The 27,043-nt window shown below is 38.4% G+C and overlaps 2 protein-coding genes and 1 long non-coding RNA gene across 3 annotated transcripts; 1 reads left to right on the forward strand and 2 right to left on the reverse strand.

The window, feature by feature from the left end:
- Window positions 1–2,653: 2,653 nt before the first annotated feature.
- LOC148936210 (uncharacterized) lies at window positions 2,654–4,426 on the forward strand. Its single transcript, XM_089078669.1, has 4 exons — window positions 2,654–2,872; window positions 2,953–3,361; window positions 3,409–3,875; window positions 4,103–4,426. The coding sequence occupies exons 1-4, from the start codon at window positions 2,654–2,656 to the stop codon at window positions 4,424–4,426; spliced, it is 1,419 nt and encodes a 472-aa protein (XP_088934795.1).
- A 979-nt stretch (window positions 4,427–5,405) lies between these two features.
- Window positions 5,406–7,010, reverse strand: LOC148936211 (matrilysin-like). Its single transcript, XM_089078670.1, has 2 exons — window positions 6,099–7,010; window positions 5,406–5,903 (listed from the first exon to the last, which is right to left on the reverse strand). Exons 1-2 carry the CDS (start codon window positions 7,008–7,010, stop codon window positions 5,406–5,408), a joined length of 1,410 nt encoding a protein of 469 aa, XP_088934796.1.
- An 11,002-nt stretch (window positions 7,011–18,012) lies between these two features.
- LOC148936212 (uncharacterized) lies at window positions 18,013–18,965 on the reverse strand. The gene is made up of 3 exons (XR_016139695.1): window positions 18,836–18,965; window positions 18,469–18,595; window positions 18,013–18,209 (listed from the first exon to the last, which is right to left on the reverse strand). It is a non-coding gene; the product is annotated as an uncharacterized LOC148936212 (long non-coding RNA).
- Between the last annotated feature and the right edge of the window lie 8,078 nt (window positions 18,966–27,043).

Below are 27,043 nucleotides of genomic sequence, written 5' to 3' on the forward strand. Positions count from 1 at the left end.
CCACGTCGTCGAACACGAATATCGAATCGGGAAGCGCCTCGCTCGGTGACACGACATCGCTATTGTTTGAGAACGCGCGATAGCCGATCTCGTCCATCGACTCGAGCAGTTCCGCCAGATATCGATATTTTGGTTGTTGCAAAGAGTAGACGTACACATTCTCAAAGCGTGCGCCATGCGGACTTTCGAGCATGCTTACCAACACGTTCGTTTTACCGCAATTGGAGGGGCCGCAAATGATGCAACGTATCGTGTTCGGTAGTAGAGGGCCGTGTCTGCCCTCCCGACCGCGTCGTCCGAGATTCGTCGAGCCTTACGATCGAGATTGAGCACTCCTATAGCTGGCGACCGTCGAACGAATCGCATTTACGCGCGCTCGCTTCGAGAAGACGCGACCGATAATTGCTCCACTTATACTCGACGGCGATTCGATCGCGCACAGTGATCGGTATGTTTTCCCTATTAACAAACAAACGCGATATTCTCAATCTATCCATTCAACAGTTGCAACTTATCCCGAAGTTCGTTCTCGTGCGTGATTTCGACAGATACGTGGAGCTACTATGGAACAGATTACTCGATCATCTAAGAGCGGATCCCGAGGTACAACGTTGTCGCGTGTATCTGGAACATTATAATCGTCCGTGGCAACAATCGCATATAGACGGTCTTGCGCTTCTTATCAAAAATTGTAACGAATGTTTAGCGGCATGGGACTACTCAATACGGCGATAAACGCGCTTCCCTTCGAACTACATATTCCCGGGTATCAATTTTGTGGGCCCGGCACCCATCTCGCGAAACGATTGGCGCGATTGAGGCGTAAATCCGTTGGATGCGGCGTGCCGCGAGCACGACATTGCCTATTCGCGAAATAAGAAACTCGCCGATCGCCACGACGCCGACCGAGCTCTTGCCGAGAAAACGTGCGAACGTATAACAGCCGGAGATTCCACCTTCGAGAGAGCTGCCGCGACCGCCATATGGGCTGCTATGAAAACAAAGACAAAGCTAGGCATGGGTTTGAGAAAGAAGAGGAAGAAGACGTCAACGAGGAGGATACTTCCAACAGTGAAACCTGGAGGCTTGTTATTCATTTTTCCGATATTAGGCGCGCTCGGTTCTTTAATCGGTGGCGCGGCGGATGTCGCGAAGGCGGTAAACGCCAATAAAACTGGCACGGCGTCAACTGGAGGAGTTGCAACGTTACAATCGAGCGATGGAGGGTCACGGATTGCATCTAGCGCCTCACAAAAGTGGCAGCGATGTGACGAGAAGAACGAAAAAAAAAAAAATCATGGAAAGAAACGTTAGGATCTCTCAAGTTACCGCTCTCCGGCATCACGACGAACGAACAATTGAACCGCTCGGCGCGTCGTCTACGAGTACCTTTCTTCAGAGGAGTGTTTATGCGTGATGCATTACCATTAAAGGCGCGACGTAACGCGAGTGGCATCGTGAATCTCGACGACTCGATGGGTTCGGGTACTCACTGGGTCGCCTATGCGAAGAGGGGAAACGACGCGATTTACTTCGACGGTTTCGGCAATCTTCGACCGCCGAGGGAACTCGACAGATATCTCGGCGGCGTAAATATAACGTACAATCGCGGATCGTATCAGACGTACGATCAGAACATTTGCGGTCAGTTGTGCTTGCGATTTCTCTCGAAAATCGGTCGCGATGTCGCTGAGTCTTTCGTTCACCAGTAAGAGTAGCGTTCTCACGGCGTGCTATTTTCCCGCTTTAGATCTGAGCGATGACGATTACGAGTTAGGTCTCACGAATTTCGAGACGTACAACACTATACCGAATGTTGATTCCACAAATAATAAGTTCTATTACGACGACAAAACGATCGTGATTCCCGAAGGTTCGTACGAATTAAGTGCGATAGACAGATATCTAAACGCCGCTATCTCTAAAAAGCGAAAGATCGACGAAAGCAAGAGGACGAGCGACGATGACGAGAGCGACGACATCGTCTATGACGAGAGCGACGAAGGCGAGAGAGGCGCGCGGTCTCTGATCATTCGAGCCAATGAGATCACTATGAGAAGTGAAATTAGATGCGAGCATTAAATCGATTTCGCGAAACCGAACAATATCGGTTCACTCCTGGGATTCTCATCGTCGCGCGTGCTACGACCGAACAAATGGCATACGTCCGACGGACCCGTGAATATCATGGGCGTAAATATCATTCGGGTGGAATGCAATATCACCGTAGGTGCGTACAGCAATAACGAGCGGTTCACACGATACACGAGTTTTCGCCGAATGTTCCTCCGGGATATAAACTGTCGAACGCTCCAACATCGATCATTTATTTTCCGATCATCACGCGAAACGTTACCGATATCACGCTTCGAATAGTGGATCAAGACGGGCGACCGATCAATTTTCGCGGAGAAGAGATAACGGCGCGATTTCACGTGCAACGACGAAGGCATTAGAGAGAAATGCGTGAGAACAAAAGATGCTCGTTCTGAATGAGTGGTACTCTAGAGGAAGAGGAAACGCAAACGCTACATCCACGATCCTACCGCAAAACAACGCGACGAGGAAGGCACACGAGGGAAGAGCGAACGAACTGAACGCCGCGAACGTTGCATTTTTAAGATCTTTTATCTTTTCATTGTGAAGAATCGACATGGCGAGCGACATTTTAAGTATCGGAGGTGCCCCGATCTTTGACGATCGTATCGTGAAAATAGAAACTCACACTTACAATCCATATGCTAACACTACGTTCGGATACAGTGACGAGATACGAGTACCTATTCAGCAACAGGATCTGTATACATTGCCGTGTAAAAGTTTTCTATACATCGAGGGAAAATTCGCGACGAGAGAGGATTCGCGAAGGAAGGTACAGCGAAGGAAGGCACGGCGAAAGAAGTTACGAGGACAAAGTTAGTCAATAACTGCGTCGCGTTTATGTTCGATGAGATTCGATACGAGCTTAATGGCGTGGAGATCGATAAGAGTAGAAACGTCGGCATAACGACCTTGATGAAAAACTATGCATCGTTGAGCTATGAGAGAGATAGAGTTTTACAAAACACCGGATGGAAAATACCGCCTATAGCGTTGGACGATTTCAACTTTTGTGTGCCTCTCAACGTACTTCTTGGTTTCTGCGAGGATTACAAACGCATAGTGATAAACGCGCGACACGAACTTATTCTGATACGCGCTCGCAACGATAACAATTGCGTCGTAGCGTATTCAAATCAGAAATCGAAGATCACCTTGTTAAGAATACAGTGGCGAATGCCACACGTGATACTTAATGACGTTAACAAACTATCGCTTCTGCGAACATTGGACAGTGGACGATATCTGAGCATGGGCTTTCGTTCGTGAGATCTATACGAATTTCCGCTGTTGCAAAATACGACCAAGCATTCCTGGGCGGTAAAAGCGGCAACGCAATGGTGAAACGTGATCTTTGGCGATATGTGATCTTTGCGCTACAGACCGGAAAAAAAAACGTACCGTCAGAAGACATTTCTAAATTCGACAATTGTAAGCTGACTAATGTAAAACTCTATTTGAATTCCGAGTTCTATTCCTACGATGATATGAATCTAGATTTCGAGCGAAACAAATTCGCAGTACTGTACGATATGTATCTAAAATTTCGAAAGACGTATTACGGGTGTGAGACTTGCGAACCGTTCATGTCTGTCACTAGATTTCTGCAATACGGTCCGCTAGTGGTCATCGAATGCTCTCACCAGAACGAATCGATCAAGAGCGCCACCGTCGACGTTCGCGTAGAATTCGAATGCAAAGAGAACGTTCCGGCTAACACAACGGCTTATTGTCTCATCATTCACGATAGAGTTGTAGGGTATAACCCATTGGGGGTATAATGACGAATGTCGTACGTAAACTCACGTAATCGCGGTTTTCCTACGAGAACGATGCCGAACATACCGATCTTCGTCGATCTGCAAGGTTTTACGTTCGAAAAAAATTTACGGTTAAAGAGGTGGCAATATTAAAAAATGGAAAAGAGCTGACCCATCGAATATTTCGAGAAGTGATACTCTGGAATCTTCTTACAAAAACGGAAAAATCTCAAGCGTGTTAGATAACCTCCAATCATCACGACCTGCAGTGGAGCGACGGCGACGTCGCGTACAGACTCTCGAAGCACGTAATTCGAAACAGCGTGTGCGATCAATCGCGAGACGCGCCTAAACGAATGTACGTCAAAGGCTTGGAGAAAAAGAAATGGTTAGAGGAAATTCTCGGCTGCGACGTCATCGCGGATCACGACGTGATCGTCGAGACTATTGACGCGGATTTCGAGGATATAGGGCGCCTAAGCACTCTGGACAACGTTCGAACATTTCACTGCGAGCGTCACGCGAAGCATTGCGCTATGGAGAACGTGTGCAAATTGTACGACTGATGATCAAAACGACGGGAATGTATCACCGAATTGTAATATCGCATTAACGACTTATATCATATGTCAAATTAGTTTTTAATCATTATATTATTAGATTCAATGCTTATATATTATAATTAGATTCATTGCTTATACTATAATCGAATTGTTTTATCGCTCGTTATACTTATATACATGCTTGAGGAAATACACAAAACATTGTTTATGATATATCTTACTTTTATTTCATTTCAATCTTACATCCTAAAGTACAGAGCAATGAGTTCGCAATCGATAATGTCGTTACGATCTTAGGCATCGCTATCGCGTATAACTTTTGAGATATTTTCCTTATCCTTAGCGGTTAACGCAATATCCTTGAAACATGCCAATTTCGCATTGATTTTTCCTAATATCTTGGTCAATGAGATAACGAGTCGACTGATGCAATGCTCGAGCTCGAACATATTATTTACTGTTTCTTTCGACATGGCCAAGCGAGCCGCGGATGTTTCTAGGCGTAATATCGTCAAGTTGTTGATTTTTCCGAAACGCATGGTCATATTTCCAATATGCGACGGGGCTGGAAAGGACGATTCTCCGTTGGTATTCTGCAGATACTTCAAGAGAACGTCTCGTTGCTCGACAAGCTGCCTCCACGTATCGGGCGACATCGAGATCTCCTTGCCATGACTATCTCCCAGAATAATATTCACGCGCGAGGAGCGCTCAAGAGTAACACATACATTAAGAAACTTGTATCCCGTCTTAGTCAAGGAATATTTTTGTTCTAGAATTCTAACTGAATTATTCGTATAATGGGCGTTACTATGACTCGACGCGATCGATCTGTCATCGTCGAGCGTTCTCTTTTTCCTTTTCGCATCATCGCTCTCGTCGACTCGGCATGTCTCGGAATCCTGCGAGCGCTCGATATCGTACATCTTTACGATCAAAGAGATCGCGCAATACTGTTCGTAAACGTTTCGTATCCTTTGCTCTATACACTATGCGAAAACTTCCGTGCCTCTTCCTCCTCCCTCTCTTCTTCTAAATCGTCCTCGCTCGAAAATACGTTCCTCATCTGAGCGAGTGTTTTCAAAAGAGCGCGCAATTGCTCTAACAATCCGTCCTTTGGACACACGATACCAAAAATCTCTAAATCAAATTTACCGGCCATAGTTACACTTCTAATAAATTCGTTATATTTGAAGAACTGTCGTTTAACAAAAAAGTACAGATTATCGTCGATGTATCGAATGGCGGACGTTACAGCGGGTGGAATCCCAGGAAATATTGTGTCCAACGAATTATGCCTGACGGCTATCATCGAGCAATCGTCGATCTCGGCCACGATCTCGTCGTTGTAAATCGCGAACGTTTGTCCCGCGTTAGTATTAATCACAGCATTAATTTTCGCATTAGGAAGAAGATTCATATCTTTCAATTTCCTCGGCCAACCCGATACTAGCTCAAAACTCGGATATTCTATCATATTCTATCATATAAATCGTATCGTCAACAAACAATACGAGTTGGCCCGAGGGTCGTCGATACGCACCCGCCAAACGCGTAAAATTATTGGGAAGAAAACGCAGATAGTCAATAACAACGACCTGCCGTAAGATTTTCTGTTTAGATCGACCGACCATAAATAATGTCGATACGCCACATACATTCTATTTTCTAATACCAACACTGCATCGCGTCGCAACGCGCACAGATCCGCGGAATTCCCCGTATCGCGCGTTGCAATCGTGGTCGTCGCTACGGTCGTCGTAACTGGTTCCGCAATTTCGCTTTTATTTCTTAAACCGTATAAATTCTGAATGGCGAGAAAATCCGCCTCGCTTAATCGCACGGGAAAGGTCTTAGAGGGAACAACAGCGTACATTATCGCATTTTTTAGAGGACTGTGATGTAATCTTAATGCGTGACCGATCTCGTGCGTCAACGTATGCAACAGATGAATCGTATCGTCAGGATTAACAGTTAACTCGATGTGCCACTTCTCTGCGCTATCCACGTGCACCTTTGACACTTCTGACGATGGTAAAAAAGCGTGAGCTAACATGTTTCCTGGTCCGTCCAGCAACGACGGACATATTCGGCTACCTTTATGCCGAGGATCTACAAACGTGTGAAAACCTTTCCGAAACAATATCACGATATCGGGATTCATCGAATCGCGCTCGAACGTCAGCGACGAATTCGCAGTCCACATCTCAAACGCGACTTCGGTGACTCGTAGAACGCTCTCGCTCGCCAGATGAAAGTTCCAAGTGAGATGCGTCTTCGCCCATTTCCTCGGAAAATTATCCAAGTCATTCAATATATCTTTGACGCCGCATCGCGGTTTACGCATCTGTTCCAATGTAGCTTCGTTAAGAACACCATCACCAGGTATACGGTAATACTCCTGAAAAAGCGCAATCGCGTGTCTCAGAGTCAACGTCGCGTTATCTGATATCGTTTGTACGTTATCGCCGTTCAGATATCTGTAAGTTTGCAAAAACCGAATCGCCTCCTCGTCGCTATTGGCGACGGAGTCGCGAATCGCCGCGATAACGGCTATCGCGCACGCGATTCCACGAGCGGGCGTCATTGCGCGAGACAGAAGTCAAATCGACACTGCGCGTCGCCGATCGAAATACGCGCGAACCGTTCGATCGATGTTGCCATCGGTCGCGAGAGGGCGAAGACCGACGCGATGAATCGATCCGAGTCGCGAATCAGAAATTAAAATCGCTTTAATTTCTATTCTGTATCGCGTGAGATTATTCTCGTCGAACGAATCCAAATATAAGTAGCGCTATCTCGCTAAAGATCCCATACGCAATATCATTAACAATACAAAATAGAGAACAAAAGTACACAATAGAGAACAAAAATAAAAGCATGACAATGATAAAACAGCAATAGAATAAAGAACAAAATAAAGAACGACGAAATAAACAATAGACTGACTAATCTTCTATCACCGTTGCGATCAGACTTCCCATAGTCACGCGTAGCGAGCGCGAAAATGACGCCTCGCACAACATTCACATTCCTAATGAAATATTATCTTCTTATTAATACTCCTACGATAATTTTCTTCTCGCGCGACTTTCACTCTCATCTCTCTCTCTCATACGTTCTCGGAACGAGAAAAAACTTCGGCATCATATTTGCACACACTTTTACACATATATTCGTGTACATATTCTTATACATATATTCGTGTATATTCTTATACATATATTCGTGTATATTCTTATACATATATTCATGTATATTCTTATACATATATTCGTGTATGTTTTTATACATATATTCAATTAATAATTAGTATACATATATTCATGTATATTCTTATACGTATATTCAATTTAGTAATTAGTATACATATTAATATATTCTTTTACATAGAAATATTTTACATAGAAATTAGTACATTTTTTTTACATATACTCTTCGCCACAATCAATACCCCCTGACGATAATTCGCGCGAGCGTCATAGCGATTCACACTCGCGACATTCCTACTCGCTGTCGCACTCGACGCTTCTCGCTTTCCCGCGCACTTCGGGTATTTTCCTCAGATCATCGGCGACTCGATCTATCAACTGTCGCATCAATTGCTTCTTCCGATCTGACACGGAGTTCAAAAATTGAACTCTCAATTTCGCACCAGTACTTCCACCAGTTGCGTCTCTTCTTCTTAACTATATCCTTGACATTGTACACGTACATTCGAACCAACTCGCAATCGATCCCTTTCTCGCCCGGAGATCTCGCTTCGAGCTGTCGTCCATCCTTCAACTTCGTCACATACTGAACGAATCGATCAGCCTCCTTATCTCCAGATAGAGACGCGAACAACGTCTAAACCACTGCCACGACTCTCATCATTCCCTTTCGTCGTTTTCAAACGCGCCAGACATTCCCAGTAATCTCGTATCCAATTCGAAGAAGCCTCCTTCGTTATCTCGATCTCCATGAGCGACACACGCTCGTCCGGCGTCGCGGAACTCTCGACCAAGCGAACCATACTGTCCCCAGAACAGTACGAGTTCCATGGACCCTTTTGACATCAGTAACGATACGTATAGCGTTCCTCATACGCTCAGCCTCGCGTATACGCGCGATTGGCTCCGTTCCTCGATGAAGCGCCAGATGTTTAGACAAAAACGCCATCATTAGCCGCAAATTACACGACGTCGAATGCATAGACATCCACATCGCGCGCATCAACTCGAGCGAGTCGACTGCATCGCTCTCGACCTCCGCCGATATCTCATTCTCCTCTTCCCGCTCGATCGTAGGCCGTTTCCCATTGTCATCGCTTGTTTCTCCCGTTCCACTATCTCGCGTTCCATCTCTCTCGAGAACTCGAGCGAATCGTCTAAGAGCGATATTATCTCCGGATCCTTCAACTGATTCTCCAAAACATTAAACTGACTCTCCGAAACATTAGACTGACTCTCCATCTCGCAAACTAACAATATATCGTCGACACTCCTAGTTAAATACTCTCTAAAGTGACGTAAAAAACACGCCAAACCACAACAGGACGCGCTAAGCCCCGCGGAAAACGCTCGGACGCGAGACGCGCCTAATCGCGACGTGCGAGACGCGCCTAATCGCGATGTTATGGAAAACAGACACGACTAAGGCGACGCGACAAACCGCAACATCCTGTCAACAACGCGAGTCGCCTCGATGACGCGACTAATCACGACGTTATGGAAAACAAACACGACTAAGGCGACGCGACAAACCGCAACATCCTGTCAAGAACGCGAGTCGCCTCGATGACGCGCCTAATCGCGACGTTATGGAAAACAGATACGCCTAAGGCGACGCGAAAACAGGACGCGCTAGACCCGCGGAAAACGCCCAGACGCGGGAAGCGCCACACCCCGCGAAAAAGGACACGCTAGATCCCCGCGAAAAACGCTAGAGCGGCACCCCGCGAAAAACGCTAGAGCGGCGCCCCGCGAAAAACGCTAGAGCGGCGCCCCGCGAAAAACGCTAGAGCGGCGTCGAGGACGCGTCCGAGGCTACGCGAAAAACGCTAGACTGCACGGAAAACGCTAGACCGCGCGGAAAACGCTAGGGCGGCGTCGGTGACGCGCCCGGGGTTACCTAGCGGGAAACGCTAGGGCGGCATCGAGAACGCGCCCGAAACAAGAGGCGCGGGCGGCGTCGAGAACGCGCTCGAAAAAAACACTAGGGCGGCGTCGAGAACGGGGGAACCGACCCGGTGAAACCCCGCGACCTTACCGACCGAGAGGGATAAACCTGTCTCGACGACCGCCAGAGGGATCCACCTTCTCTCCCGGATACGAACCCTCTGAGGAAAGAAAATCATCTTACCGACTCAAGAGGGGGCCCTATGTCCCCTGGGGATTCTACGACCCCCCTCTCTCCCTCACCTCCCTCACATGCCTGAGGGGCATAGGGCCCCCCTTGTTCACCTACTAACACATATTATAAATACTTTTTTTAATAAATATATGTATTTGTAAAAAAATTTTTTTATTCAAATAATTACATCACATTTCGAATGTATTATATCACATATTATTATAATAAAGAAAAACAATGTTTATCTTTACTTATATTGTATGTACTTTCTATGTTTCTTTGGTTTATGTGTATGTATGTATCATCTATAGCACCAATTATTTTTATTTTGTCAGATGTCTATATGAATCAGATATTGAAACTCTTAATATATGTCCACATGCTTAGTTTTGAGACTATTCGTATAACAATATAAAGTAAAATTGCACGTATAATTTAAGAAAAAAAATACAGCTTATGTAAGCACACAAATAAAACTTCATCTTATTTTTATCTTTAAAGTATGCATAATATAAACATAGATCGATAATACTAAAATAAAGAACATAAAAATTTGTAAAAAAAAAAACAAAAAACCAAATATAGAACTCTTGCGTAAGATTAATAATTATAATTTATAAAATAACACAATATAGGAACTCTAATTTACACTTTCAGTCTTATTTAAATAATTTAGTTCAACGTTATTCTTTTCGTAATGTTTCTTGTATTAAGTTTTTGATATATCCTTCAATAAGTTCATTTTTTCTTTATGTTGTGCATTTCTTTTTTCTGCACGAAGTTTCTTGTACTCTAATAACGTATGTTTTGATGTAACGTGTAACACGGTATTTTATCTATAAGTATATTAATATGTAAATTAAAAAATTAATTTATTAATTCAATTTAAAATTAAAGTGCTTGCTACAACAGTGAGCCAATCTACATTTTCAGTAAAAATGGAGAAAATGAATCTTTAGTTAATCACTTTAACTTTAGAGTTTATTTTCTTCGTTTCTATAAAATGTGATTTAATTCACCGTTGCAGCATGCTCTTCAATTAAATTTTTTTATTACACAAAAACTTACACAAAAACTTTATATTATTAATCTTAAATGCTATTTTTATTATATAAAATTTTAATTGTAATTTTATTTTAATAAAACTTTAATATTAAATAAAAAAAAGCATTTGAGATTAATAATAATAAGTAAGTAGTTTTGTATAAATGTTCGGATATAGGTACATTTCCAGTCGCTAGGACGTTTTCCTTAACTATGATACATGTTTCAATTAAAAGTATATATACTTTTATTTTTCCTTACAGGACCTAATAATTTTACAGGCTGATCATTTGGATCAGATGAGGTGGTTGATATCGGTTCAGTTCATGATTTTGTATCATATAGTTCCATCCATAGCCTGTAAATATATAATATCTATCTGTATATTATGTATCTGTATATACATTAATCATTGTATATTAAATTACGTCTCACTATGACTCTGTTAACACAATAATCTTTGTGCTCAGATCTTTACAGTACATGCTAACATACATTAAAATATTCCCATGTTTTTCTAGAGTTCCTGGATTTATATTATGATCTTTTATGATCTTTTATTTGTTTATAGGTTCTTTTTAATGTCTGGAACTTCGTACAACATTTCTTTGCGGAGATATTGTAATCTTTTTTTTGCCATTGCTTTTGCTACTCGTTTCCAATATAAATGTTGTTCCATCTTTCCCGAGATAAACAATTCTTCATATTCTTTATATAAGCTTGTTAACAGTAAAATTTCCTTTTTATTCCATATATGACATCTGTAATATAAAACATAATAAATACATATAAATACGTAATATATTTTAAAAATAATGTTTAGTATTGATAAATTGTACGTGCATGCATTCATGCATGTACAATCACGTACGCTTCATAATATAACATACAGAATTAATGTTTTTTTTTATATTACATAATATGTAAATAATATGTAATATAAAAAAAAGTATATTCTGTATATTAATAAAGCGTACATGATTGTGCATGCACGAATGCACGCATGTACAATTTATTAATACTAAATATTATTTTTAAAATATATCAAATTTATATCATCATCAAAACCATTATTAATAAATACCTTCATTGGTATCATATTTTGTTTCTTCGTTATTGTCCGATATATTTGACACAGAATTTGTTGTACGTGTACTTGGCGTATCTATTGATGGAATTATTCGATACATATATAAAAGATTATATTTCATACAATATAATCTTACTATAATATATCATACTATAATATAAAAATTGTAATATGTACAACAAATTATTATACGTACCAGAATCGGATATATTTTCTTTTGCATATTTTAATAATGCAGAAGCAAAGTTTATAAAATGTATGTAACAAAACTTTATAAAAAATAAATATTCTTTATTGATACATAAAGCATAATTAATTACATCTTAATTAAATAAGACAATAAAAAACTAATAAGATCACTATTAATAAGGTTTACTACTACTGAAGATAACACAATGTTTACATAAATAATCAATTTTTCAATATGATGTTAGGTATATTTCATGATATATAGATTTTACTTACCATTTCCTACTTTATGTGCGTCTTCTGTATTTAAATATAAACTATATATTTTGTTGGTTTCCGCATCTAACAAATCCACTTTTTCCGTTTTGTTCGACGCCATATTGCACCGTAACTACCTCACCTCGAGAGCTGCAGTAGTCGCAGTAACAATATGGCTACCATTTATTATGTCATTGGAACTAGATGCCGCAGCACACTGTATGCCAATAACGGAACAATTTTTCAGTACTGCCAGTACTGCCAGTAAAAAGGGAACACAGCCCTTGTCACCACACATGCGTAACAATATGATCTTCGGTATATATTGCAACTGTTCAACGCGCAAATCCCAAATATCAAATAGATGCGATAGCGCGAGATACATTTTTGCTACTGAGCGATTTCGCGCGCCTATAAATAGGCAATCGAAGCCTAGATAACGCAGTGTGAACATGAAATTCGTGCGGCATCCGCAGATGATACACGTCGTGAACTACGACGAGAAAGCGCAAATAAGGGATGAAGTGACGAATCGCAAGTATGGTGAAACCTATCGAGTAGGTTCTATACGCGCGATTATTTGCGGTCCATCGAATTGCGGTAAAACCAACGTTCTCATAAGTTTGCTCGAAAATTCGCACAGTGTACGTTTCGAGAACGTGTACGTGTACTCGAAGTTGTTGCAACAACCAAAATATCGATATCTCAAAACTTTATTGGTATTGGTCGACGAAATTGGCTATTTTACGTTTTTCAACAACAGTGATGTCATTCCACCGAGCGAGGCCCCAATTCGATCTTCGTTTTCGATGACATTGCATGTGATAAGCAAGATGTGATGAGAGAGTTCTCGATGGGTCATCATTCGAACATCGACTGCTTCTATCTCTGTCAGATGTATACGAAGATACTTAAACATCTGATACGCGACAATGCGAACCTGCTGATTCTATTTAAACAGAATGGTACCAACTTGAAACATGTTTACAACGATCATGTGAATACTGACATGTCGTATAATGAATTCTGTGCGTTATGCTGCGAATGTTGGCGGCGCGAGTACGGATTCCTAATGATAGACAAAGACAGTCCGTTTGTCAACGAGCTACAGAAAAGAATTTAACACGTTCGCGGTACCATAATGTAATTAGTCGATGTCGATACGTCAACTAGGCAACATGAATAACATCAAAGATCGCGAGAAAACAGCAAAACAGATTGCGAAAACGAGCGATTTGATTCGCAAAAAATATCGTGCTTTGAAAACTGGTAAAATAAATGAAGATGTAGCGTTGGAGAGACGCTTCAAACCCATCGTCGAACCTCTAAAACAGATTGTCGAGGAAACACATCTAATTAAAAAAAATGCCAATGTTGCAAAGGATATCAGTATTAAGAAAAAAAAGAAACGTGAAAACAGCGATGATGACGATGACGATGACGATACTATTACTGCTAACAGAGATTCGTATTGAACGGATGTTGGATGGTTGAAATTATCGCCGCAATCTAAAAAGCGTACAAAACAATTGAATACCGCGTCAAATTCATTCTACATCGTTTGATTTTACATCGATAGAATCATCGAAAGAACTACCGAAAAAACTATCTAAAGAATCACCGAAAATACCGCTATTCGTGCGAAATGAAAATATTTTTGAAACAAAAGAAGTTAGTGAATCGTCACTCGAAACAACCATCAAACACAGTGAGTGCCTCACAGAGTCTGCAAACGCATGGAAGTCGTGAGACGCTTCATGGTCAGCTGGGACCATTGGGACGAAAGTACGTGAGCCTTTTTCTCGGTGACGACATAGATAAAGCGATCGATAATGTGTACGATAATGTGTATCTATTTCGACAAAAGTGGTACAATGCTCGGTACAAAAAGTTTGACGTTGACAAAAATGACTCCATAATCATAGACAATGTGAGATACAATGGTACACCAGGATTATACGAATTGATCTTCAAGGGACTTCCCGATGAGGCTATATTTACCGAAGATGACAAACAAATGTATAAAAGTGTACTGTTAACAACGAATGCTCATAGATTACAGCACCCATAATCCCATCATGGGCAACAAGGGATATAAGTACATTAACATTAAGTACATTATCATCGCTCCGTTCGTATATAAAAGAAGCAGTAAAAAGGGGGCAGACATGAATAATATATTATCCACCATGAAGTTAAATGACAACAAGATCGATTACGTGCATTGGGACGATCTCAACGAACTGGTGGATCGATTCCGATTGCTCGACGCTTCGCACCGAACTGGTTACACTGCTCATGACAACGCGATGCTGTCGATCATCGAAGAATTTCGCGAAGCCGGCATTATTATAAATTAAATCGCGTGTCGACGAAACAAATCAGTCGATTGACGTCAGTAAGGAAAAAAAATTTTAATTGTAATATCTTATTTAGACACATTAATATCAAACATCGTCAAAACATGAAATCATCAAAATCCGATGGACGTGAAAAAAATGTTAACTCCATAAGGCGACGACTTGTTGAGGAATTGCACACTCCGGCCAGAAGAAATTTTCTACGAAGACGTGTCATAATTCGGAGATATGACGATTTATGGCAAGCTGATATCATCGAGATGCGCCCATATTCGAGTTTTAACAGAGGTCATCATTACATACTCACCATCATTAATGCGTTGAGTAAGTATGCCTAGGCCGTACCGCTCAAGAGCAAGGTCGAAAGTGAGACGGCTAACGCTATCGCCGAGATAATTCGAGAAAGCGAAAGATGCCCGAAAAGCTTGCAAACGGATATGGGGAAGGAGTTTTACAACGCCGATGTGCAGAAACTCTTGAAAAAACATAGCGTTAATAATTATTCCACGTATTCGATATTGAAGGTATCGATCATCGAACGATTCAATCGCACACTTAAAAACAACATGTGGAGGATGTTTATACTTAATGGTACTTACAAATGGATCGACGCTGCCGCGTCTTGTCAGATTACAACGCACGCAAACATCGCACTATTGGCATGCGACTCATTGACATAACTCCCGCAATCGCTAAAAAACTCTTGGGCACGGTGGGTACAACGCGATAAAGATCGCAGGTCCGGCAAAATTTTAAATAGGTGATTCGGTACGCGTGAGCAAGTATAAGACAGCTTTCGAAAAAGATTACACGCCAAATTGGTCCACCGAGATGTTTAAGATCACTAAAGTACAGCGTACTAATCCCGTAACCTATCTACTCGAAGATTATCGCGGAGAATTCGTCGCTGGAGCGTTCTACATGAGTTGCATCGCGCGACTCATCCGGACGTGTATCGTGTAGAGAAAGTGCTGCATAGGAAAGGAAACAAGGTTTACGTCAAGTGGCTGGGATTCGATGGGTCATATAATTCTTGGATACACAAAAATAATGTGATTTAATTCATTTATTGTAAACAAATATAAAAATATTTATATAAATGTATACAAAAAATTTTAAATTCATTTATTGTAAAAACAAATTAAAAAATATTTATATAAGGAATATATACAATAAGTCTTATTTTTTCTTCCATTACATTTTCGTAAAAAAACTATACATGATGGTAACTACGATGAAACTTAAGATAATATATAAAATGTATAAAACTATGGGAAATACATACATATGTACATATAAACTACAAGAAATACATACATATGTATATACACACGTACATACATACGTACATATATACGTACATATATACGTACATATTGTTGTAGCCAGATCTACAACTAATAATAAAAGTAGTCCGCATGGCAACAAAATTAATCCGCATGAAATCGGAAAAAGTCTTTCAAAAGACGACATAAATGCGTGATCGCCAAAATTGCGATCAGTCTTTCGAAAGACTGCAGAAATGCATCGCGCGAGAACATTGCGAACATTTGCGAAAAGTCTATCAGCAAATTCCTCAATTTGCTGCTCGAACCAGGCGTGATATTGAGCAATCAATATCACGCGATCAATCGACGCAATCGGTCAGAATGCTGATCGGGCATTGACCAGTCTATATAATCGACCATACAAGACAGAGTCAAGAGAGTCAAATACTACGTGTCGTCCGGAATCGGACTTATAATAATCGCACGAGATATTACCGAATCTCGTAGCGAAGTTCCCGCGAGCCGTACTATCAGCATGTCAGGTGACATATTCGGTCGTCGGCCGCCAGAGTAACGCGATACGCATCGAGTCACCCGATGACGTTTAACCGTGTGTAAAATATAATCATTAATATATCAAGTATCTGTGCAATTGTAAGAATAAATCAGTTAAAATGAAGAAAGTGTGTGTTAATGAATTCAAGAAGATCTCTATTGAAGATTCTTTTGATCCTGCTCGGAGTCCCAACTCCTTAGGCTTAACGAACCCGACTATCCCTAATATTAACGTCGTAGTCCATCCGGGGTACAACAATATGTACACGCACCGGCAGGAATGGTGTCCTGCGCTCGGCGCGCGGCTGCTACACATACACACGAAGCGCGTACGTTCGTGTCTCCGCGGAGCGCCATTTCATGTACGATTGCAGCACATAGAGGGGATAGGCTGGCACACACACTATCGCGAGCGCTCGTCCGTGTACGCTCCGCGCTTCGGCCAGCTTCGAGCGGTAGAGAAGGAGTACCGACAACTGCTGTCTTCTTCTTTTTCGAGAAACGCTGTACCGCTGATTTGAAGCTGGCATCTCATGACATGACACGAATTAATCATGCGAGGCGCGATGCCATTGTCGATCATTTTTACACTTTTATAAATTTATTTTATGAAGTTAATAACATTACTACAATATATTTTTTTCATACATAAATAAAAATTAAAATTTGTAAATACAAAAATCCATTCTTTGTCAATATATACGCTTTTTATTTGCAAAAAGTAATTATTATATTAAAAAAAAAATTATTGTGGTTTTATAAAGATATTTAGATATAGCTATTAAAAACTGAATAAATATATAAATAAATATATAAATATATAAACAATATATATATATTAAAATATATATATATTATATATATTTATATTATATATATATATATATATATATATATCAATAAATATATAAAATAAATATTAGATATATTATTATATAAAAGGGAGCTGAATATAAAAAGGCTATATAGCTTTTATGATATTAATAAATAATAGATAATAATAAAACTAATAACTGATATGAATATATCAATATCGCAAATATCGCAAAAAGAAATTCAAATTATGTTAACACGGTTGTCTTTTCATTATTGTTATTAGTTTTTAAATGTTTAATGCTTCTTTGATAAATTTTTATTAAAAGAAGTATTAATTATTCTTTTTAGTAATAATTAGTAATAATTTTATTTATTTTAGTAATAATTATTCTTTTTAGTAATAATTTTAATAATTTAATAATAATTTATCAAAGAAGCATTAAACATTTAACAACAAATAACAATAATGAAAAGGTAAGAGTGCTGACATAATCCACTTAAATTTATTTTTATATTTTTTATTTAAAATAATATTTCTTTATAATTATATTTTTTCCTCGGTCTCTTCCTCCTCTATTTCCTTCCGGCCTCTTTCTCTTCTCCGGCCCTCCCTCCAACTATATCTCATTCCCCCTCGTTGCAAGGTCCATCTTGCACGGGAACGCTCACCATTATTTCGTCTATAAGGCACTGAAAATAATTAAATGTCAAAATATTAATATGTTTATATATATATATATATATATATATATATATATATATATATGTGTATTATACATGACATATATGTGTGTATTTATATACATATAATTATTTCAATAAATAATACCACTCTCTTGCTGCTGCTGCTGTTGCTGCTGCGGTTGTTGTTTCTGTATAAAAAAAACTTCTGAAAAATCTAAAAATTACAAATTAACCAGATATAGATCTGGAAATAATTTTATTGGACCATCAATATTATTATGTAGGACACTTAAATATAATAATAATGTTCACAAATTTCAAATCTAGCAACCGATTTGAATATAACAGATTTCACAGATAATCATTTTAAAGATTCAATAAAATTATTTATATATCAGTATCTGTTCAAATTTTTATATTTGTCAGCAAAAGTATTCTTTTTCTTACCAGCAAGTTTACCTGCTCCCGCAGCTGTTGCAATTGCAGCTCATGCTGCTCTCTTAATTGCTACATTTGCAGCTCATGCATATTTTCTGCTGCTGTTGCAGCATATCAGCAAATTTTTTCTTTTGCTCTGTAAAATACATAAACTATAATAGTAACTATAATAGTAACATTATTATACTATTGATTATACTATTGATATCAGATAATGATAAAATTTTAATACACGCGTACACACGTACACGCATACGCACGCAGGCACACGCATGCACGCACGCAGGCACACGCACACGCATACGATAATGAAGCATATTAAATTAGATTGAAAATGTGATTTATATTTCTTAAATAATAATAAATTGTAACTAACCTGTCATTGCGTCGTCGAGTATGCTGCTTGCTGTGTCGCCGAATAAGAAAGAAACAACGATCTCGATTTTCCATTGTTTATCTCACGATGCGTGACGATTTTATTTGTCTTTCGATCACATCGTGTATCGTATCCTATACATCTTTTTAATATTGAAGAATATATTCGAAATTAAAAGGTATAACTTTCCATATACACATTTATACACATATATATTTTATATATATATATGTATATATATATATATATATATATATATATATATATATTCACATATACGTATACGGAGAGAGACGATTTAGGATCGTAAAATATTTTGACAAATAACAGAATCCTGATCTCTTTCCGTGACACATGCATACATATAATTTTCATATTATATTTCTATTTCTTTTTATCTTTTTTCGATTTTTTTGTCCTTTCATAGTTGATATGGAAATGTGTGACGAATCAATCAAAAAACGAAAGGAAGCTTTATAAAAACTTGGCTTACTGATAATAGATATCAATCATGAATACGCGAAGTATCAAGTAATAATAGTCAGTATCATTGTAGCATTTGCAATAAGAATTTTTCATGTCGTTCATTAATTTCTCGCCATGCAGATTCTGCATGTCATAAAAATAATTTTAAAAAAGGATCATCATTACCTAATGATGAAAAAAAAAAAATATTTCAACCAGTTTTTCAACAGAAATGGTTAGATATCGAAGAATTTAAATGTTGGTTATGAGAAGTACCTAACAATGCAAATTTATCTTTTTGTTCCATTTGCAATAAAACTATTACTGGTAGTTTAGCACAAATATATCGTCACGCAGAATCCAAAGCACGTTTAGATAAATATAAAAGTTTCAGTGAGATAAATAAATCAAATCAAAATTTGCAAACGGAAGATAATGAATCACTTTTGTCGTTTGATGAGCGTAAAAAATTAGCAGAAATTAGATATGCCACATTAATTGCCGATAAAAATATTTCTCATCAAATTGCAAAAGAGATTCTTCATTTTTTTCAACATAGGAAAAGATCCTAATATATTAAAAAGCATAAGCATCGGTCGTACAAAATGTAAAAATATTATTACAAACGTTTTGTCCAATTGAAACGGAACGTTAACAAAATTCAGAACACAAAATTTTCAATATTTATTGACGAAACGTCTGATATTTGTAATACTAAATAGATGATGGTACGATACGATTTTATGGTACGATACGTTGACCCGGAGACATTAGATGTTCGTTCACAATTAGTTAAATTACCAGGTGTATGCATAAGTTTTTTCCAGTTTAACTAAGAGATGTCGCCAGCGAAAAGTACGCAACGTATTAATTTGACACATACATTATTTTGGTCGTCTGACATTTAAAACTACAAACACACACAAGTTGAGTCCGCAAAAAACTAGCGTCTTTGTTTTATCGTTCAGTGATCATGTCGAGTTTTGTGCCTGAAAAAGAACATTTGCGGCACGCATTGCTTTTTTTATTTAATCAAAAGAAAAAGGCTGTTGAAAGTCATCGTTTGCTGGTAGAAACATATGGTGAACACGCTCCATCGATTAGAACATGTGAGACATGGTTTCGACAATTTAAAAGTGGTGATTTCAATGTGAAAGACAGTCAGCGCTCTGGTAGACCACAAAAATGCGAAGACGAGCAATTGCAGGAGTTATTGGATGATGATCCAACTCAAACTCAACGGCAATTAGTAGAAGCATTACATGTATCACAAGAAATAATCAGCAGACGTTTACGAGCAATGGGAAAGATCAATAAATTCGGTAAATGGGTCCCACACGATTTGAATGAACGTCAAATGGAAAATCGCAAAGTCACTTGTAAAATGCTGCTTCAACGCCACGAAAAGAAATCATTTTTGTATCGAATTGTGACGGGTAACGAAAAATGGATTTATTTTGAAAACCCGAAGCGGAAAAAATCGTGGCTTTCACCTGGCGAAGCCATCAACACCATCAACACCAAAGCCAAATCGCTTCGGTAAGAAGACTATGCTCTGTGTCTGGTGGGACCAGAGCGGTATTGTGTATTATGAACTCTTGAAGCCCGGCGAAACCGTTAATACACAACGCTATCGCCAACAAATGATTAATTTAATCCACGCATTAATCGAAAGACGACCGGAATGGGCCAGAAGACATGGCAAAGTGATTTTGTTACACGACAATACGCCGTCTCACACAGCAAAACCAGTGAAAGACACCTTGAAATCGCTTGGATGGGACATCCTTCCGCACCCGCCGTACTCCCCAGACCTGGCGCCATCTGACTATCACTTCTTCGCATCAATGGGGCACGCGCTCGCAGAGCAGCACTTCAGCAATTTCGAGGAAGTTGGAAAATGGCTCGACGAATGGTTTGCCGCAAAAGACAAGCAGTTTTTCTGGCATGGTATTCATAAATTACCTGAAAGATGGGCGAAATGTGTAGAAGCCGATGGCCAATATTTTGAATAAAAGAAAAATTAATTTCCCTTGAAAATTACGTGTCTTTTTTTACTAAAAAACCGGAAAAAACTTATGCATACACCTGGTAATTAATATTGATGCCAAAGATTCCAGCGCAGAAAAATTGTTTCAAGCATTTAAATGTGAAATGTGGAAAATGAAAATACCATTTTTAAATATTATAGCTCTATCATGCGACAATACATCTATTATGATAGAAAAATTTTCATTGTTTAAAAAAAAAATTAGAAGAAGTATGTCCACATTTATTAACATTTATTAACATGCTCTTGCCATTCTGCCGTATTAATAGCGCATGCTGCATGTAATAAAATACCAGAATTTTGCGAAAAATTATTACAAAAAACTTCTAATTTTATTAACAATAGCCCCAAACGATTATCTGTTTACAATGAATTTTCTGAGTGTTTCCAAGAAACAAATCACAAATTGTTAAAATTATGTGATACACGCTGGCTTTCTTATTACTTATGTGTAGAAAGACTTCTGGAATCTTGGGAAACAATTAAATATTTTTTGAACGAAATGGTTGTAAGTGAAAAAACACAACGTGGAGAACATCTGTTGTCTATAACGGGTAATATTGAAACAAAAGCCTATTTTCTTTTTTAAAAATACGTTTTAAATTTCTTTAACGCATTCAATGCATTTTTTCAAGCATCAAAAACACGAATTCATTTATTGCAGCCAAAATCTTTACAGTTTCTTTTTCAAATTTGCCGAAACTTTTTAAAAGATAAATATTTAAAACCTAAAATTTTTCTGTAAACACAGTTTTCTCTTTATCAGAGAATCACAAAATTCTTCATAAAATTAATTTAGGTACAGAATGCGAAGAATATTTTTACGAATTACTGATACTGCAAGGACACGAAGACGCAGTTACAACTGTTCGAAAAAATTGTTTGATGTTTTATGTAACTGCTGCAGAAGAAATTCGTAAAAGATTACCGATAAATAATAGATTTTTATTAAAATTACAAGTTTTTAGACCTTTTGTAAGCTTATTCAATACTGATAGAGAAACTTCATTTAATGATGTTTCTTTTATAGCTAAAACTATAAGTAGTGTTGATGAAGATGCTTTAAAGAAAGAATGGATTGCATTGCCATTAGATTTTACTATGGAAGAGAAGCAAAATCTTTCCAAATTAAATTTTGATAATATGTGGAAGGAAATTTTACATCCAAAACATCCAAATAATATTACTAAATATCCAAATTTAACAAATGTTCTGAATGCTGTTCGATCACTTCCAAATTCAAATGCCGACCCAGAGAGAATGTTTTCCTCTTTAAGTAATTTAAAAACAAAAAATCGAAATAGATTATCGTCGGCTTTCATTAATGCCACGTGCGTTTTAAAATCAGGATTAAGGGCGAGAGGAGAAACATGTTTAAACATGATGATTGAAGAAAAGTATTTGTCTCTTATGTCAACAGATAAATTATATGCTAATATTGCTAAAAAAAAACGCAGTACTTTAAGGCTACATGCCGTGAATGACAATGAAATTGCTAGTCCCTCGTGGACAGGTTAAAAATGTTAAATATTAGATTATTAAAATCTTGTCCATAGCAGACATGACGCTTAAAGAGAATAAGCGTGTAAAAAATCTTGTCCATAGCAGACATCATGCTTAAAGAGAATAAGCGTGTAAAAAATCTTGTCCATAGCAGACATCACGCTTAAAGAGAATAAGCGTGTAAAAAATTTGTCCATAGCAGATATCACGCTTAAAGAGAATAAGCGTGTAAAAAATCTTGTCCATAGCAGACATCACGCTTAAAGAGAATAAGCGTGTAAAAAATCTTGTCCATAGCAGACATCACGCTTAAAGAGAATAAGCGTGTAAAAAATCTTGTCCATAGCAGACATCACGCTTAAAGAGAATAAGCGTGTAAAAAATCTTGTCCATAGTAAACATCACGCTTAAAGAGAATAAGCGTGTAAAAAATCTTGTCCATAGCAGACATCACGCTTAAAGAGAATAAGCGTGTAAAAAATCTTGTTTGCGGGAGATATTATGAGAAAAAAAAAAGCGAATTTGTATCAGTAATATGTATGCGTATAGTTATACATAACACACACATACACACACACACACACACGCATATACACACGCGCACGCACGCACGCACGCACGCACACACACACACACACACACACACACACACACACACACATACACACACACACACAGGGAAATGTAAAAAATCAATTTTGTAATATTAAAAAATTAATTTTTAATATTACAATAATTAAATTATTTAAATTATTTTTTATTAATAATTTAAATAAATAATTTTTTACATTTCCCTTCTGACAGAAGAGACCACCACCTTCTCGCGGTTTCCGTCGAGCAACAATATATACGTTTTATATTTATAGAAAATAAATACAATAAAAGTACAAGGAATACAATATACAAACGCTAAATTTTTAATAATTATATCTAAATATCTTTGTAAGACCACAATAAATTTTTTTTAATATAATAATTACTTTTTGCAAATAAAAAGCGTATATATTGGCAAAGAATGGATTTTTGTATTTACAAATTTTAATTTTTATTTATGTATGAAAAAAATATATTGTAATATGTTATTAACTTAATAAAATAAATGTATAAAAGTGTAAAAATGATCGACAATGGCATCGCGCCTCGCATGATTAATTCGTGTCATGTTATGAGACGCCAGCTTCAAATCAGCAGTACAGCGTTTCTCGAGAAAGAAGAAGACAGCAGTTGTTGGTACTCCTTCTCTACCGCTCGAAGCTGGCCGAAGCGCGGAGCGTACACGGACGAGTCTTCGCGCTAATGTGCCAGCCTATCCTCTCTACGTGCTGCAGCGTGGCTGCAATCGTACATGAAATGGCATCCTTAGCGCGTCGGACAGAAAGGTAGGTCAGTGTGTCGGTCGTGCAGATGATGCGGATACCCGAGATCGACCTCAAGAATATAACCCGAATCCAGAGCGATCGCGCTCGCGTCAAATTTCGCAACGTCTTCAACACATCGAAATTCGGCATAGGGCAGCGGTTGACACATCGCCCATCCATATAGATTGTTCATATCGTAGTATATCAAATACGACGATGGTTTCGACGGGTCGTACGAATGCATGTACTTGTTATTGGCTTGCGCGTATCTGCCGGAACATTGACTGAGACCACCGTGCTCGATAAACATAACCATCGATGTCGGTGAGCAACTCAAATTTTATACGCGTATGGTTCAGCACGGCGTCCCACGTGAAACCTGGCAATGTGTAATGAGCAGGATCGAGACTGTAATTTTTGATACAATAGTAGTAATAATAGGCGGGTTCTCACCCTGGTCCTGCGAGGGGAGTGCGGGTGTGTGGGGGGGGGCGGAGGGCGCGGGGAAGAGGGGAGGGGAAAGTCAGAAGCGGCGATCCTTTGAACTGAGCCGTTGGGGGAGGAGGGGGTAGATAAGATAGTAGGATTCGGTGAAGGGGATATAAACAAGTGAATAAAAAAATAGATAAACAAATAGATAAACAAGAAGATAAATACATAGATAAACAAATAGAAAATTGCGACTCAAAGGACATGACATCACGGGGGGGGGGACAGTGAAGAAAGACGAAACGAGGTGAGATAAATAAATAGGATAAGATAGCAAGGCGCTATAAACAAATGGATAAACGGGCGGCGAAGATGATATAAAAAAATTGCGCGTGGATAGGGCGCGTGGACATGACGTCAGGGGGGGAGGGCGCCGCCGCGTTCATCGCTGCCACTTCGCCCGCCGCCGAGTAAAAAATAAAAAAAGACACCAGGTTGAGATAGAAGAGTCATAAAAAAAGTCACTTAAAAATACAAAAAGAAATGTCACAATCAAAGAAAATGTCACATAAAAATACACACAAAAAATGTTTAACAATCCAAGAAAAAATCACTCAGTCACTTTAACAAATACACAAAAAGAAAATGTTAGTAATCCAAGAAATAATTTTACCTCCCTCCGGATTACTCGCAGGAGAGGGACTTTATCCACATACCGTGGGATTAACCTGCGGGGGAAGACTTCTGAATAATTGTCCTCTTCCTCCTCTTCCTCCTCATTCTGTGCCGAAGCCAATGAACTAATATATTCATATAAGTGTATTGACCATGGCAGTTTCGCAACACCAACGATTGTTGTCAACATAATAAATAGTTTGTTTCCTTCACATATACGAAATTACCGTTGTACTCTGCCTCGTTGTATCTTGCGCAGATAATGATGCGTGATAATTGTCATTGCGAAGACACGTTGCAGTAAAAGTTCTTCACGCAAAAGCAATTGTTTTTCGCGCACTGGTGATTTTTCGCGCACAAAATTAGTATCGAGTGATGCCACGAAGACGTTTCAATGATATGCCTCCACAAGATTCATTGCATGAGATTGAACGCGGCGTGTCAAGAGAAGCGCCGATACTCCGGCTGCTATAAACAAATCGGGGAGACCTATGATGATGCTCCGACAAAGGGACAAAGAAATTGTCGATGATATATCATGGGTCATGGGGTGTGCAGAATCACAGAAGTCTAATGTGAGAGAGAAAGCTGACGTGCATACAAAAAAAACGTGATTGCATACAAAAAACGCAAAAGTATCGCATAGTATCTAACGCTCAACGAGAAGAAATGGCAAATGAAAATGCATCGCAGGAATTTGATTATTTGACTTATATTAGAGATTTATTAAAAATTACTTATTCAACTGAAGCAGTACGTATATTTATTCACATGTATCTTTCTAATGTTTAAAATATTAAATTCAATATTGTAAAAATATTAAATTCAATATTTTTGTAATTTGACAGATATTATATCTCGATGGTATCTCAGTTGTGGAAACCGTGCAAGTACGGAATCTTATAAAAATTCAGACACCACCCGAATGGGGTACGTAACTTTTTCTCCTTTTTTTCTTTTTCTCTCTTTTTTTCTTTTTTCCTTTATTTGATATGTGATGTATTTTGTGAATTGTGAAATTGAGATTTTTTTTATTATTTTTTGTAGTATTTGTGCATATATGATATCAAAATTAATAACTTTATGAATATTAATCATCGGCGGTGGATACGATATCAGCGTCGCCAATATAAGGAGTATTTATACTTTTTATGGGGAGAAATTACTCGCGAAGACGTATTTGATTTGCAGATACTTTTTGGTTTACGTTGATATGAAGATGATGATGAAGAAGTTTGGTGAAATTTTTCTACAGGATATTCTCACTTTGAATAATTACATAATTAATTGAATAATTACATAATTAATAAAGATCCACAAATGAATGTATATACAATAAATAAAAGTGCATTGTATGATTTATTTTTTGCATTAAATGAATATTAAAAAAATTTTTCACTTTTTTTTAAATCGTGATTCAATTTCTTTGTCATTTGCACGATCGACACACTGACTTACCTTTCTGTCCGATGCGCGATAAAGCACCCGGCATGCGGCAGGATAAACTTCTCGCCATGTTATATGACAAGAAGCGGTACGTCATCCATTATCGCAATCTGCAACATTGTACGCGCTACGGTCTTCGTATCACAAAGATACACCGCGTATTATAATTTGTTCAATTCACTTGGCTCCGCGATTACATCGAACTCAACACACACTTTAGAACGTGCGCGAAAAATGATTTTGAGAAAAATTTGTACAAATTAATGAACAATGCGGTATTCG

The sequence above is a fragment of the Pogonomyrmex barbatus genome, unplaced genomic scaffold (assembly GCF_055798465.1).
Source record: "Pogonomyrmex barbatus isolate J1 unplaced genomic scaffold, ASM5579846v1 scaffold27, whole genome shotgun sequence".
Taxonomy (NCBI): domain Eukaryota; kingdom Metazoa; phylum Arthropoda; class Insecta; order Hymenoptera; family Formicidae; genus Pogonomyrmex; species Pogonomyrmex barbatus.